The 17,313-nt window shown below is 36.8% G+C and overlaps 1 protein-coding gene across 3 annotated transcripts in view; it reads right to left on the bottom strand.

The window, feature by feature from the left end:
* Positions 1–160: 160 nt before the first annotated feature.
* The window catches only part of LOC106882943 (voltage-gated hydrogen channel 1), a 21,966-nt gene continuing 4,813 nt past the window's right edge, over positions 161–17,313 (bottom strand). For all 3 annotated transcript variants that reach the window (XM_014933789.2, XM_014933788.2, XM_052973505.1), the window contains 2 exons: positions 3,957–4,461; positions 161–2,733 (listed from right to left, as the gene is read on the bottom strand). In XM_014933789.2, the coding sequence (XP_014789275.1) occupies positions 2,186–2,733; positions 3,957–4,455 (1,047 nt within the window). In that variant the 5' untranslated portion in view covers positions 4,456–4,461 and the 3' untranslated portion in view covers positions 161–2,185. The remainder of the gene's footprint in view (positions 2,734–3,956; positions 4,462–17,313) is intronic.

Genomic DNA, 17,313 nt, shown 5'->3' with positions numbered 1-17,313 from the left:
CTCAAATATTATCACTTTTATAATGTGCTTTGGAATATGTACATGCTTCCAAAAAGAAAAAAAAAATAATTGGAAGGATATTCAGATGTTAACATTGCTCCAGTAAGTGAAATCAGCATCAAGGAGAGAAGATTTTAAAAAATGCAGACAAATAATATAAAGAAAATAGGAAAGTAGAAAAGAGATGTGAAACATTATTGAGGTATTCTTTTGAAAATATAAAAAACTGAACTGACCTTTTTTTCTTTTTGATTATTGATATTAAATGATAGAAGACAGCCATTTTGGAGATATGATGTATGCTCTCTAATGAAATATATAATGGACTGAATGATGATCAAGATATGGATGAAACTGTTCAGTCAATCAAAGCAGAGAGTCTTAGAGCACGGAATCCAAGTCTTATTCTTCAAATGTTGACTCCATCACATCCATCTATCGAAGCAGTATTAACCATTTTTTTTGAAAAATAAACATGTAGCTGTACAAATTTATTATCTGTCCAATTGAATAGTTAAATAATGAGACCCCATGAAAAGCAAAAAGAAATGCAAATATAATCAAACAATGGATATGAAGCAATGGTTAGTCCATAAAGACAAAAAAAAACAAAAAACCTACAATGCATATAAAGCAGATGCCACTACCAGCACTCACTCAGTCCTCTCGTACTTTTAGTGGAGTCCCTATATCAGCAAAGATTCATAATGGGTCCCCAATCTCAATATAATTTGTTATCTTGACATACAGCTAATGTTTGTTCTATGATAGGAAACCTTTGAGTCATGGTTCCTTCCCTTTCTCACTTCTCAGTTTTGCAGACCTTCCTCCTTTGTCAAGGGTTGGGGAAACATGGGAAAGTATAAGCATGTTTAGATAAAGACTGACTAGAAACATAAATGCAGGAAAAATAAATGATTGGTTGCCTAAATCTCAGTTCACAAAGGACGGTGCATAACATGTCCAATATTGCACACCATAGGTTATATATTCACAGAGAAATTTATGAGTATCAACTTAGTTTAACAGACTGTTAAGAAAATCACAATTCTACCAGCAAAACTGAGTAGAAAATAGTTTCAAATACAATATCTAAGTATTGTTTCATAAAAAAAGTATGGTCGTATGGTAAAGATTTTTTTTTTTTACAATCATATTGGCACAATGGTATTTCAACTACAGACTTGGGTTGACCAAAATCTTCCAGTGGTAGGCCAAAATTAAATGGAAACCCATCTGAGCATATGGCAAAGGATGTTAATCAGTGCATATTTGGTTTTGTCTCCTTTATATCCAAATTAACTTTGCTTGATTCTTCACAAAGTTGATAAAAGTAGCAGCGACAAAGTACAGAAGGTGGTGGTGCTGGTGGCATTAAAGTGTTCAACACTTGTGTTACATACTCTCAGATATACAGGCACAAACACACACACAAACATCATTGAAGAAACAAGGATTTAAATGGTGTTGGGTTTATGAAATTTGAACACTTGGACAATTTGTGTATGATGAATACACATGTGCATTTATGTAGTGTGTGAACAGCCATAAGACAGTTAGGCTGAAATGATAGATTCTATTAAAAGTAATAAGGACACTTGAAAAAGAATGTGTGTATGTGTGTGCGTGTGTATACTGAATGCCGTTCCTCTTGATTGGAGCAAGAAAGAGCCTGGTGGCAATTTTTAGTAACTCAAAGAAAATGGGAGATAATTTAAAATTAATTGGGAATTTTAAGTTTATGTGCTTAGAGAAAGGACAGTCAATTATATACACATATACAAACACAAATGTATGTATGTGTGACAGATGGAAAAAAGAAAAGGATAGCACAAACAAGAAAGTTATTAAATAAAGAATTTGTGTGTGTGTGTGCACGTGCGTACAATTGCTCAAGAATGAAAGCAAACTGTTGGAAGGGTGAAACAGTAGAAAAAAAAAGTCACAAATATGAAACAGAGGAACATACAGATTTCATAAAAATTTTAAAAATGTAGAGAAAACATTAGCTCATCTACATTACAAAAATTTTCATACATTTTTGATTAGTAAAATTTTTTTTGTTTGGTTTCTGTACAAAAGAAAATCTCGTTGGTGGGAGGTGGATGGGTAGTGTGTGTGTATGTGTGGTGGGGGTTAAGGTTTATCACGTTAAGGGAATAAGAATTCACTGCTGTCATCAGTATCATTTAGTTTGACTGAAATTAGCTGTGGCAGTTTTATCAAGGGTTGTAGTTTGTATTGGGTGTGGTGGAGTAGGCGGTGTAGACAGGGCTGGTGTTAGTATACATGTTGAAACCGAAGTCCTTGATGGTGATCTGCCGTTATCTGTGGAAGAAATACTGCTAATTAATATGTTTGGTGTTGTTGCTGTTGTTGTCGTTGCTGCTGTTATAGTTGTTGCAACTGTTACTGTTGTTGTCGCTGTTATAGTTGAATTACTAGACAAATTTTGGGTAATATTACATCCATTGTTATTACTGTTAAGAATCTGGTGTTCCACTGGGTTAACTTCTGCAATGACAGCAATGGTACTAACTGAGGGTGGCTGTTCATGTTTGTCAGCATCAGTAATTCCATGTTTACGTAGGAGTCCTTGCAGAAGTTCTATTTCTCCTTCTTGAGCAGAGCAATATTCACGAAACTTGGACAATTCTTGTTCACAAGCTTCACGCAAACGGCGTTCTCTCTGCAGCTTCTTGTCTGCTTGTTTCTTCACAGACATAATAATACCTAAATAAAAGGAATTTTAAAAAGATAAAGAATATTATACACATATATATATATGAAATAAAATGTGTATATATATATATACATATATAAAATAAAAGAATTCATTTAACACATGCGTATTACTCCATTTATTAAATTTTTATATTTACTCAATTACCCAAAATAACGGAGTTTCTACCTCATAAACAGGAGTTCCACCACAGTCATTTTGTGATCTTTGCTACCCTGGTATCTATTAACCAATTTATTTTGTTGGAGTTAATTATCAACTAGGAGAAAATAAATACATATAATTATATACACACACACATATATATATATATATACACACGCGCGCGGGCGCGTGTGTGTGTATAGAGAGAGAGAAAGAAGAACCCAGTATATATATAAAAAAATGTTCCCAATGAACAGTGCTGATGTTCAAAGACTTATGGTTGTATGTTCCAAAATATTTCTTGGTTTGTGTTGCTGATGCTCTCTGCAAACTAATTCTCACTAATCACTTTAGAAGGCTGAAATCAATAAGAGACATGACAAGACTAACTCAGTATATATGGTATACCGAGACAACCTGCCTTTTTCAATATTTCAGTGTACTGATGTATAACATACACCTTAAACCATTCTGGTGAAACCTGCCTTCATTTGTTGATAAAATGACCTATCTGCATACAAGTATAGCAAGAATCATTACAGAAGCATAGCATGCCAAACAGTTTTAAATTCCTGTCTGACCAAATTTAATTCTCTAGTGTCTCAAATGCAACTGAAACCTTAGAAATTCTTGAGGCTGTCTACATATGGTAGAATGTGTTTTTATAAATTATTAAATTTTCTTTATTTTCTGGTATGAATTTACATTCTTATTCAATGCTATTAGGGTTGGAGGAATCAATGGAATGGTTGGCAAAAACGAATGGAGTGAGGTGGCATGGGCATGTGTTAAGGAGGGATGAGGAGTATGTTCTGAGGAGGGTGATTGCATTTGAGGTAAATGGAACACGAAAGTGAGATAGACTGAGGAAAAGGTGGAACAGGTGGCGGAGGAGATCGGGAGGGTTGGTTTGAAAAAGGATGCCCACAACTGGGCGAGATGGTGTGAGGGCAGTTGCCATGGCACTGAGGAAGATCTGGCCACCCCTGTTAATGGGAACAAACCCTGGATTTAAAACACTGAATGATGGTGATGTATAAAGGTTTTTTTTAACAAACAAAAAACTTACCATTCAAGATTCTAGTCATTCTCCATAATCTAAGCACAATTAAAAGACCCACACCATTCTCAGGTCCGTCATGCTGTCTGAATACAATATCCAATACAAATGAAGCTATAACGACAACTGCATCAAACATTTCCATCTTATGCCTGAAGAAGTCAAGTCTCAATGCATATAACCGAAGAGCAATTTCCAGCAAGAATATTCCCAAAATAGCTAAGCTAGCATAGCGCAAAATGAAAGCAACAGCCATTTTGTCATAATCATGTACCTGAAGTATTTGAAGGTCTAGCAGAAGTTCAGAAATTACCAGTAGACAATCAAGAAAGACAAGGCAGATAATTCCAATTTGGAATATATTGGTGTTAATCAAGTGGATGACCCGTTCACGGATTGTGCGGAATTCTTGTTTGGTTTCATCAGAATCCGTAGTGACTGAACTGTTGGAATCTTCCTTCTCAATAACTTTCTCCAAGTCATCATGGAGTTTATGGAACCCTTCCATCTTGACCTAAATTAAAACAATAGCATATTTAAATATACTAAATAAGAAATAAAGAAAATGTTATACAAAAAAATCTACATAAATAAAATCTGCACAATGTTGACAAGGTCAGAAGAATCATAGTCGCCTCCTTTTCTGCAAACACTCACACTGTCCTTCCCCTAATCATGGAAATTAACTTGAAAAATTTATCAATTCCTTGAAATTATCTCCCCCCTTCTCATAAGATTCAAACATCTGCTGCTAGGATTTTGCTTATAGCATACCATTCCTTCATTTTACAATGCTTTATTTCACTTCATTCTTCTGTTGTGAAATCCTATCAATGTTTTTGTCTTTAATCCTCTGGAATTAAAATACACAGGCGCAAGAGTGGCTGTGTGGTAAGTAGCTTGCTTACCAGCCACATGGTTCTGAGTTCAGTCCCACTGCATGGCACCTTGGGCAAATGTACTATAAACTGGAGCTGACAAAAGCCTTGTGAATGGATTTGGCAGGCAGAAATTGAAAGAAACCCATCGTATATATATGTGTTTACGTCCCTGTAACTTAGCAGTTCAGCAAAACAGACCACTAGAATAAATCCTGGGGTCGATTTGCTCGGCTAAAGGTGCTCCAGCATGGCTGCAGTCAAATGACAAACAAAAGAATAAAGTAGAATCTGCTTTTAAAACTAATTGTTCAAATGTGTAGCCAGCTAAAGTTTGAAACTCAAAAGTATTCCAACTATGTATGACTATCTCAGCTTATACAGTTCTATATTTGAGAGATGAGCAATTATGTACATTCTTTACATTTGACAGATATTTGTCCTCATCTTGTTTGTTGTTAACACATTTCGGCTGATGTACTTTCCAGCCTTCATCAGGTGTCTTGGGGAAATTTCGACACTGGGTTCTCATTCCTAAGGTATTTTGCTGAAATTATTCAGGTCACTGCCTGGAATCAAACTCGGAATCTTAGGGTTAGTAGCCTGTGCTCAACCACTACGCCATATGCCCATGGGCAATTATGGAGTGAATTTTAAGGTTTATAAATCTAATATTTTCCTATCTTTCCTTAATACTGGCTCCTATATGCTACTCCTATCTGCACTAGGTCTGCTTAGTAGGCTTTTGTGTCTTAGCATATGTGCTGCTTCTTTTAGTTTTTGTATTTTCCAGTGGTGTCCTCTATTATTTTAACTTTATCCCACAGAGGGATGAAGTTAAAAGGAGATATTGATAAATTGGGAATAGCTGATCATGTATGGAAAAATGGAGACCACCTCACCCTGTGGGAATGAAGTTAAAATAAGATAAAGAACACCACTGGAATATACAAAAACTAAAAGAAGCAGCACATATGCTAGGACATAACCTCCTAAGCAGACTGAGTGCAGATATGAGTAGTATATGGGAACTGGTATTAAGGAAGGATAGGAAACATTAAACAGGATAAGGACAAATATCCGTCAAACATAAATAATGTGCATCAACTTATTTTAGGTATACAATGTATTGAAGACAAAATAAATCTGTTCTACACAGGGTCGAAATCATTTACAAGGTCAGATTAAGGTGGTCCTTGCTCATATTTATAAAAAGGGTGTCATTTATGGGGAATCTGGTTGCTATTTCTAGTACAGAGGCTATCGCTGGTCTTGGAAACTATTTGCTTAGCTGTAGGTCAGCCTTGATCAAACTGAGGTATGATTGAAGACATTCTGGATGTGACTTAAATATATACACACACACACACACACACTCTGCAGAGTGGTTGGTGTCAGAAAGGGCATCCAGCTATAAAAATCCTGCCAAAACAGTCACAGAAGTCTGTTGCAGGCCAGCTTGTAGTACCACCCCATCCATGCTACCATGGAACATTGGTGTTAAATGACACACACATGCACATACATATATGCACACATATACAAACACACAAAGGTGCAGACAATATTTGAGGACAGATTTATAGTTAAAAAAAATAGAGCCTTATATAAAAGAACTATTTTTTAATAAAAATAAACAAAGCTAAATTATCAATTTAATAATTTCATTCAATAAAACCACCATAAACATCAATAACTGTCTCTACACAGGGTTGAAATCGTTTGCAAGTTGAGATCAAGTGGTCCTTGTTCATGTTAGACATGACTCGAACTATGATAGCTTTCAAAGAATCCATATATAGTAGTCTAGTGGATTGAGACCTTGAGAATAAGAAGGCCAAATGTTGGAGGTGATGTGATCATGCAAATTGTCAGCCATCCATTCTTGTATCATTTGAGCCTTGTGTGATGGTGCAGAATCTTGTTGAAAGACTTCCATTGCATACGTGGCTGATCCAAGGCTTATCTTTATCCAGACCCTCAATATACACAGCAGCATTCACCCTAAGGCCTTGTGGAAAAAAGTGAGGAGGCATCACATGTCCTTCATTGCTAAAAACACCCAAAACCATGACACTTGTAGGAAATTTTGTGTGCATTACTCTTGGAACCTCACAAGGGTCTGCACGTAGCCATCTGTCATTTCTTCTGTTAGTTTCTGGTCAAAGTTTTTCTCATCTGAGAAAAACCAAATCACACCGTCTTCTGATGGATTTTTAAGTTTCTTCAAAAGTCTTTTGGATCTGGTTAAACGGTTTTCTTTAATTTTTTTCTGACATGAATTGACCTCTGCTCATCACATAAGATTTGTATCTGATGTCTTCATGCACAACATTTCTGACTGTTTTTTTCTGACAAAATTCTTTTGCAATTGACCTCATTGATTTTCCTGGATTGTCTTCTATGTTTTGCTTAACTTCCTGAATAAATTCAGGTGTCCTGATAGAATCAGAGCATTTGGAATGTCTTTTACGTTTTGATACAGGTAATATGCTTCCATCTTTCTCTAACTTGTACCTAATCTTGTGGACAAAAGATCTTGCAACTTTCAGAAGACAAGAAATTTCTAAATCACCAAAGCCACAATTACAACATGCCTTTTCATTTCATTAGTAATCATAGGGCCTGTCAGTTATTTTCTGGAATAGAAGTGTAATGAAAATTAGTCAAATAAAATAATGACTAAAAATGCGTGTGTCCTCAAATACTGTCCGTATCGTGATCGTGCGTGTGCGTGTGCGTGCGTGTGTGTGTGTATATATATATATATATATATATACACATACATATATATAAACATAAGGGATCAGCAAGCCTTTGCTTCACCACATACCGAAGTTCAGAAATAGCAGCTGAAAAAGCCGGTTTGCTAGCATAGTCGAATTTACTACTGGAATATCATACCGATGAAGGAAATTGAGTATTATCACTCATAATCCAGAAACGCGTCTATGATTAACTTTAAATGGTTAGTTTTCCTTGTTTTTTCTTCTTGTTTTTGCCTAAGTAATGCTATCTGTTGGAGTCTCAGCTTTTTTAGCTGCTATTTCTGAACTTCGGTATGTGGTGAAGCAAATGCTTGCTGATCCCTTAATTATGTTTATAAATGTATAGGAACTTTTAAATAAGTTCTCCACCGATAATGGTGTTTACATACCGAAGGGCTTGGTAAAAATTATTAATTGTTGATTTATTAATAAATTAATAAACCTTTACCCTTTTAATCTGTAATAATTATTTATTTATATATATATATATATATATATATATATAATCAAACACAGAGAGAGAGAGAGAGAGAGAGAGAGAGAGAAAGAGAGAGATGGGGGAGGCTTCAAAAATGCATAAATGTACAAAGGAGTATGACAGGGAAAGGCAAAGACAAAAAGTTGAAGGAAGAAAGCAATGTATAGACAGAAGTAAATGTTTTTTAGGGTGGGGTGGAAACCTGTGGAATGGAATTATAGAATAACCTTGAAGGCAGATGTCAGTGACATAGTGTTAACGACCAGAAAGCATTTTTAAAACAATCCTCTTTCTCTGTACTACTTTAATGTATAGAAACACAAAAATGAAAACAATCTAGCACCACTACTGCTGCTAAATAATGTGGCATGAAGAGTCTCTATATAGTTGTTTGATCTGCTAGAAATGGCAGTGAAACATCTCTCAAAAAAACACCCAAAAGTCTAAATGAAAAAAGTTAAGGTTTTAATCTTATGTAAGTCGTGGTTACAGTGCCTCTCCTCTATCAGAGCTAGCCTTCTATTATAGCCCTGCTCAAAGCTTTGTGAACAGATCCGGTAGTCAAACTGAATGAAGCCCATTGTGTGTATGTGTAGGTAGGTGTCCCACCTGACAACCAGTGTTGGTTTGTTTACATTCCCATAACTTAGTTTTGCAAAAGAAACCAGTACCAGACCTTAAAAAAAAAAAAAAAAAATCAAGAACTGGGGTCAATTTCTCCAATTAAACCCTTCAAGTTGGCACCTAGCATGGCTGCAGTGCAATCACTGACACAAGTGAAAGATAAATGTCTTAAATAAAGAATGAAGCAATTATAGATATGCGATTCATTTGATATGTTATGTACCTATTTCACCAAGGCTATTTAATAAAACTCGAGAGGGTGTAGTTAACAGAGAGAGAGAAAAAGAAAACATAATGGAAATTGGACACTAATCAGTTGAAGATCGTAAAATGTTGGTTATCTTATTTCTAAAATTTTACGTTTTATCTATTTTATTTACGCATTTAATTCAACTCCAGCACAGCTGCCAATCTGTTGGTGACCCACCATGCTTAACTCAGTATCAGATAATCTGAAATTTTTCATTCTTTTTTAATCTGGTGTCAGCCAGAGACAAGAGGTGAGTGGTAGATAAAAGACCGAACAGAGAGGTGGATGGATGCATGGGACAGTTTGGTACCATCAAGGATGAAGGAATTATTTAGTCTTAGGTCAGCAGTGCTTGAAAAGATATGATCAAAAGGTATTCCAGCCATGACTACCTCATCTTTTCATAGTGAATTGCTAACTACATTAATGTATCTGCAACAATTTTTATATATTTATAAGAATTTATTGGGGCTCTTGTATAGAGATAGTACCTTTGATGTCTGGCATGTGCACCTTGCCAAGGATGGTCAGTTGGACTGGCATCACCAATCCTCACTCAACTCCTAATCTCTCACTTGATGGCTCATAGTGCCATACCCTGGTACCTCACTTCAGCTGGTGAGGAGATGGTGTTAACACTACATCAATAGGCAAGATTCTCGATAAGTCTTCTCAAGGAGTCATTAGCTAGAACAGAGGAACCCACTTAGGACAACTCCCTGGTGTTCAAGTCCAAGACATGTTTCAGGAAGAAGAATATGGTTGTGGCTAACATCTTGTAGCATTGGTGACATCATCAACCAATGCTCCAACAACTGCACAGTAAAGAAATAAGAATGAAGTACATACTCATTCTTCCTTCACCCTTGAGTGGTTAAGTTCATTTTACAGTCTGGAGATCTTGGTTCAATACCACTGCTTTGCTTTATGAGCAAGTTTTTTTTTTTTTCCATACAATGACATTGAACGAAACGTTGTGAAGGAAATTGTGTAAACAGAAGCAGAGAGAAAGAGAGAGAGAGAGAGAGCATTTAAGCCCACCAGAAGTATTGAATCTAATTCAAAAGGATCAACCACAGTTTCTGTATTGATTCAATTTTAGAAGTAGCATGTATGGAATACTCGTCAGGTTTCTTGGGGAAATTTCGAACCTGGGTTCTCATTCCTATCGATGTTACTATTATTATTACTATTATTATTATTATTATTACTATTATTAATCAGGTCGCTGCCGTGAATCGAACTCGGAACCATGGGGTTAGTAGCCTGCGCTCTTAACCACTACGCCATATATATATGCATGCTCTCACACTCCTTGAACATACACAGATTGATATTAACATGAATCAAAGGATAAAATATTTTTCACATCTATTAGCAGTAATAATAAACTGGATTAATACAAGAAATCTTACAAAGCCTCAGTGTGATCTGTGTGCTAGAAGTAGCAGCCATGTCTTTGAATCACATTGCCATCTCAAAGAACACCATGCATAAAATGAGAATGAATGCAGCTAGAATGTCTATAATTATAAGTTTTCTGGAAAATGGCTGATCAAGGGGGGACAAAACAAAAGTTTAGATTCATTTGATAAGGGGTAAATAAGTTGTAATGTTTATGAAATGTCAAGAATCAAAACTATATTGTTTGCTAAGAACATAACAAAATGCACTGAATCTCTTACAGGAACATTTGTTGGTACTGAGGATGTAGAAAACTCACCTTCCTCCACCAACAAAAACCTTTACCAATGTTACAAGTCTACGATCAGAAAATCCAAGAGACATGCTGTGCATCGTACAGTCTACAGGCCTTTACACCTTCATATCTCCCAAATTGATGTCAGTTCTTCAGGTCCTTGAATATGCAGGAACAGAACCTCAGGTGAAAGGTTTTGAACTATACTGGCTTCTTGTATACCATGTTTATATTTTAAGGTCAGCTTTGCCTTAAATCCTTCTAGTGTCAATAAAGTACCAAGATTGTGGTTTAACAGAATCATACTATCAGACAGAATTGCTTGTGGTGTTTGTTCTGGCTCTTTGCTAATTTTAAAACCTTCTGGGCAACAGACAATCACCTGGAATCAGGAGTACTTTTAGGAGTCCATTCTGTTGCAAGCATTCAGGTCTCTAGTTTGAAGATAGCCCAACTCCACTCCCTTCCACCAACTCCAAAAACCTTAAAAACGGATTGTCATGGATGATATCTTTCTTTCTAGCTAAGAAGGAAAAACATTGGGGAAGAAAGAGTTCTAATATATATGCTACTTTTGGCTGTAGACAGGTTCCCACACTTTCCATTCACCAAGTTTTACATAGGTCCTTGATTAACTCAAGACTACGGCAGGAAGCACTTGCCCCAGCTGATATGCAATGGAATCAAACATGAAGCTACTTGGTTGTGACATGAACCACAACTCAAACTACGTAAAAGATTTCCATGTCTTGACAGCAGAAGCTGCCATCATTCTGCAGGCAGTAAGTTTCTATTATTTGAGTCCATGTTTCAGTTCCCAGTTACCATTTCACATTAGTCAAGGTTTTTAAGAAAAACAACAGTTCTCTCACAACTCTAACAAATATATGAGCAACAAGATGCTCTCTCAGTAGTCATTAAGCCTGCTGGGAAAAACAGCCAAATTATACCCCGTCTAAATAACAGATATACTGGCCAATATAACTAATAAACTAAACAGAAGGTTAGAACAGTGAAAGATGGATTGGTCAGTCAAATCAATCCCAGTGCTTAACAAGTACTTTATTTTGTTGACCTTGAAAAGCAACTACTGGAACATGATACAGTCTTCAGACATGTTGGATCTTGTAAAACCTTCCAACTCATGCAAGCATAAAATATTACTGTTGTATGAGAATGTTGAAAAGTAAAGCTGACCACAGCAGGATTAGTAGTGAATTATTTAGTCACTAGCACACACAAAGATAAAATTGACTGAATTGAGAACAATGAATGATCTATTTTATTGGCCAATGAAATTACAATGGTAAAAATTATGCCTTACAGGATTAGAGCTCAGAACTAAGGGATGTCAACCATAAGTGTAGCTATTTTAATCCACTGAATCTAATTCAGTGGATTACTAAAACTTAAATTTGTTTATCCAGGAAGGATTAAATTATCTGAACTATAAAAATGCTGGTAAGAACAATAGTTAAAACTTAAGCATTGGTGACGGTCACTGTAACCAATATATTGCTCTGTGTGTGTGTGTAAAGCAAATATTTCCTATTATGGCCTCTGACCTATACTAGAGGAGTGAATTGATTGACTAAACCCTTGAAAGCTGTGCCCCAGCATAGCCACAGCCTAATAACAAACAAGTAAAAGACTAAAGATAAAAGTTTGCTAGTATGTTTGATGGAGTCAATCAAGAATTGTTAAAAGTACACCATTGGTAATGAGAATCATTAAATGACTAAGGAGGTGTCTTTAGTAATTGATGACAACAACCACAAACTTTTGTGTCTTACTCAGAGTTATAACTGCAGTACTGAATGATGTGGTCAACTGATTACCATGTACACAACTGTTGAACTAATCAATTAGCAATTACAAAATTCTTCCTTCTCAGTTACAAAGATGTCGTAAATGATTTGACATCAATAAAAGAAATGACCTTTATTTGTATATAGTTTGACCATTATTTACTAACAAACACATGCAGCCACAATGTTTAGGACTATACAATATCCACACATACAATATATAGAATTAAGAACATTTAAATTTTTATTTTTGTTTTAAAATCCATAATCCATTAACTTTAGTTTCCACAAACTATTGGTAACTAAGATACATTTAGATGTCTACTTATCTTTCTAAGTGGCTGTGAATGCTGCACTTACAATAGAGATGGTTTCATCAAATAGAAATCAATAAAGGCATTATGGGTTAATAGATTCACATTACAGTAAACACTACTTATATTGTTACAGAGTAATACACTATTCCCCCTTTTATGACAATGCTGCTACCACAGACTTTCCTGACCACATAAAGAGAAAGAAAAAGGTCACCTGACTGATAAGGTTGAAACTGTTCATTCACACACTAATCTATCTCTATGGCTAACAAACAACTTAACTAGTGTTCTTCTGCGACTATAGAAGCTTCTGTCTTGAAACTGGATGACCATGTCAGCTCAGCTTGTCACCAGTATTGTGCCTGGAGTCTTTATGGTTACTTGATTTGTTAGAAATAACAAGGAATCATGCCACCCACCCACTTAAACTATCAACAATTAATGAACCATCTAACAATTTAATGCCATGTGTCAAATAAGTAATCAATATAAAATACAGTTAAGGTGACAGTGCAATACGATTGTCAGGAATTAACGAGGATGTATAAATTTAAAAATGCATATTGTTTTCTTTGAATAATAATTTGATATATTTATGGTAGAGGTGGTACAAGTTGTGAGTAAAAACACAAAGACAGTCAAGCTGGAAGTATATGTCAGCTAGTTTATACTGTCATTGATAGTACACTTGGTACTTAAGAACGAGGGACCAGCTATCTGAATCAACAGTTCCTTGGTAGATAAAACAATTCAGGATATGAAGACAGGGAAAGCCCCCAGTCCATCAGGAATCACTGCTGAGATATTGAAAATATCTGGCAGTGTGGGTCACCTGTATTGTAAATCAGGTGGTTCATAAAAGAGCCATACCCAATGACTGGCGTAGCAGCACCATAGTCAACTGCTACAAATATAAAGGTAATGCCTTAGAAATAATTATTGAAGTATCAAGTTGTTGGATCAGGTGATGAAAGTTAGAGTCATAATCCAATTAGGGAGAGAGTTAGCCTAGATAAAATGCAGAGAGAAGGACCGCTGATGCTTATATTTCTGGTAAGGCAGTTGCAAAAGAAATACATAGCTAAAGATAAATCCCTGTAGTTGGCCTTTGTTGACTTGGAGAAAAGCCTTTGACAGAGTCCCCTGATGGTCCATGCAGAAACTAGGGATAGACTAGTGGTTGGTGAGAGCTGTACAAGCTATGTACAGGGATGCTACCAGTAAGGTGATGGTTGGCAATAAGTACAGCGAAGAATTCAGGGTACAAGTTGGGGTTCACCAAGGATTGGTGCTCAGCTCCTTGTTAGACAGTCCTCCAAGAAATAACAGAGGAATTTAAGACAGGCTTCCCTAGGAAGCTCCTCTATGCTGATGACTTTGCTCTTATAGCCAAGTCACTACCAGAACTAGAAGTTCCAGGTATGGAAGCAAGGTCTAGAATCGAAGGGACTTAGAGTTAACCTAGCAAAAACCAAAGTCTTAATAAGTAGGAAGGAAGACAAATCACAAATTCCTTCAGGTAGAGGGCCCTGCTTGATCTGTGGAAAAGGAGTAGGTAGAAACTCCATAAAATGCAGCCAATTGTAGCAATATCAGAGGAAGGTTAACAGGGAAACTAGCTTTTGTATGTGGAAGATGCACAGGTACAATAAATACTGAAAATGTGCAGAAAACAGACCATCAACTGCCAGTGGGACAAGCTAAAAGTAGTAGATAGCTTCTGTTATACAGATGATCAAGTTAGTAGTAGAAATAGATGCTCCGAGAGCGTAGCTGTGAGAAAATTAGGCTGGACAAAAGAGCTCCTACCTCTGCTGGCAACAAAGGGCCTCTCTCTCAGAGTGAAAGGTAGATTGTATGATGCCTGTGTGTGAACAGCTATGCCACATGGCAGTGAAACATGGGCTGTGACAGCGGAGGACATACATAGGCTCTGAGAAATGAAGCCAGTATGATTCGCTGGATGTGCAACGTCAGTGTGCATGTTCGACAGTGTAAGCATCTTGTGAGAAAAGTTAAACATAAGTGGTATCAGATGTGATGTGCAAGAGAGGTGACTGTGCTGGTATGGTCATGTGATGTGTATGGACAAGGAGATCTGTGTAAAAAAGTACCAATCTGCAACTATGGAGGGAACCTATGGTAGGGGTACACCCAAGAAAACATGGGACAAAGTGGTGAAGCGTAATCTTCAAACTTTGAGCTTCACAAAGGCAATGACTAGTGACCGAGACCTTTGGCAATATGCTGTGCTTGAGAAGACCTGGCAAGTGAAATCGTAGTCATGGCTGATGTAGGTGTCATAACTTGCACCTGTGCAGGTGTTACGTAAAGAGCACCTTTTGAGTGTTGGGCCTCATGGAGGCAATGACAGAGACATTTGGCATTATGTCGTGTTTGAGAAGCAGACTCAAGCCAAGCAAAATCGCAGTCATGGCAGTTAGTGGTGTCATGTAAATGGCACCTGTGCTGGTGGCACGTAAAAACACCCATTACACTCTCAGAGTGATTGGCATTAAGGAAGGGCATCTAGCCATAGAAAACCATGCCAAATCAGACTGGAGTCTAGGGCAGCCTTCCAGCTTTGGTCAAACCATCCAACCCATGCCAGCATGGACAATGGACATTAAATGATGAAGAAAAGTTGGTGAAATTCTACATTTCTCCAATCCATTACATTATGGTTTTACAAAGTATTTTATATAGAAGTGGTAGACGATTAACCACTTATGAAATCAATTCAGATATAACTTCTACTCAAATATCTTGATAAGACAATGACCCACCCCCACCCACTCCAAATTAGCCGTACTGTAAATGAAAACACCCAAGGACTACAGTGAACTGTCTTTTACCAACAGCCTTTTTTTAAAATTGAAAGGTTTTTGTCAATGGTGTCAAATGTTTCTTATTTCTTTATTGCACACAAGGGGCTAAACAGAGGGGACAACAAGAATGGACAAAGGGATTAAGTCGATTACATCGACCCCAGTGCGTAACTGGTACTTATTTAATCGACCCCAAAAGGATGAAAGGCAAAGTCGACCTCGGCAGAATTTGAATTCAGAACGTAAAGACAAGACGAAATACCGCTAAGCATTTCGCCCGGCGTGCTACCGATTCTGCCAGCTGGCCGCTAATGGTGCCAAATGTTTCTACTAACCAGCATATATGCTTTCTTTGGTTATATATGTACATGTATGTTCCTTGGTTATATATATGTCAGCCAGTATATTATTGGTTATGGAATATGTGTCAGAATGCCAGATGGTTTTGCACTGACTACTGCACTTCGCAATATTGATGACCACTCAATTTCTTTAAGAATGTTTTGCTTCCCTGCCCCACCACTCATGGACATATAGAACGGTTACAAATCACTAGTATTGCCTCAGTGTAACAGTTGGCATGAAATTATTGGTAACATTCAGTCCATTTATATTCCATAACCAATAATATACAGATTGACTGCCTCCGTCATATAAATTTATAAGCGATCACAGTGCAATGACTAGAAATAGTCTATTAAAGGGATGTATAAGCCCTAGACAGAAAAAAAGGTTTCCCTGTATGTGTGATACTCAAATCCACATCTCCCACATGCATCGAGGGTTTATACACCCCATTATTAGACTATTTCCTTTTGTCATTGCATAGTTATCAATTATAAGCTTATAAAATTCTATGACTTAACAGAATGGTAAAAAAAAAAAAAAAATGTTTACTATGGCACATATCTATTTTGTTAGCCTTTATGGCAAAGCTCAGTTTACAGGTGCAATCCCAATAATTTTTTGAAGGGAAGGCACAAGGTCAGAAGGGAATACAGTTCCAGGAGAAAAGGGCATAGCATTATTTAGAAGGGCACACCCTGGTTCAGTTCACAGGGCATTGTCATGACAAACTGTGCTCCTGAGCATTTAAACCCCGAGGTTAATTCCTCCTCAAAAGAATTCTCAATGGCCGGATAACTGAAGAGATGTTGGCATGGGTTCCCACCCCGGCATCCGAAACTCTGAATTTTATCATGGCTACCAAATAAGTGTCACACACAGAGACAGAGAGAGAGAGAAAAAGAGAGAGAGATAAAGAGAGAGAGAGAGAGATAAAGAGAGAGAGAGAGAGATAAAGAGAGAGAGAGAGATAAAGAGAGAGAGAGAGAGAAAAAGAGAGAGAGAGATAAAGAGAGAGAGAGAGATAAAGAGAGAGAGAGAGAAAAAGAGAGAGAAAAAGAGAGAGAGATAAAGAGAGAGAGAGAGAAAAAGAGAAAGAGAGAGGAAAAGAGAGAGAGAGAGAAAAAGAGAAAGAGAGAGGAAAAGAGAAAGAGAGAGAAAAAGAGAAAGAGAGAGAGAGAAAGAGAGAAAAGGAGAGAGAAAGAGAGAAAAAGAGAGAAAGAGAGAGAGAGAGAGAGAAAGAGAAAGAGAGAGAGAAAGGGAGAGAGAAAGAGAGAAAGAGAAAGAGAGAGAGAGAGAGAGAAAGAGAAAGAGAGAGAGAGAGAGAGAAAGAGAGAGAGAGAGAGAAAGAGAGAAAGAGAGAGAAAGAGA

The sequence above is a fragment of the Octopus bimaculoides genome, chromosome 16 (assembly GCF_001194135.2).
Source record: "Octopus bimaculoides isolate UCB-OBI-ISO-001 chromosome 16, ASM119413v2, whole genome shotgun sequence".
Classification (NCBI taxonomy): Eukaryota; Metazoa; Mollusca; class Cephalopoda; order Octopoda; family Octopodidae; genus Octopus; species Octopus bimaculoides.
This window is presented reverse-complemented; position numbering and strand designations above follow the sequence as displayed.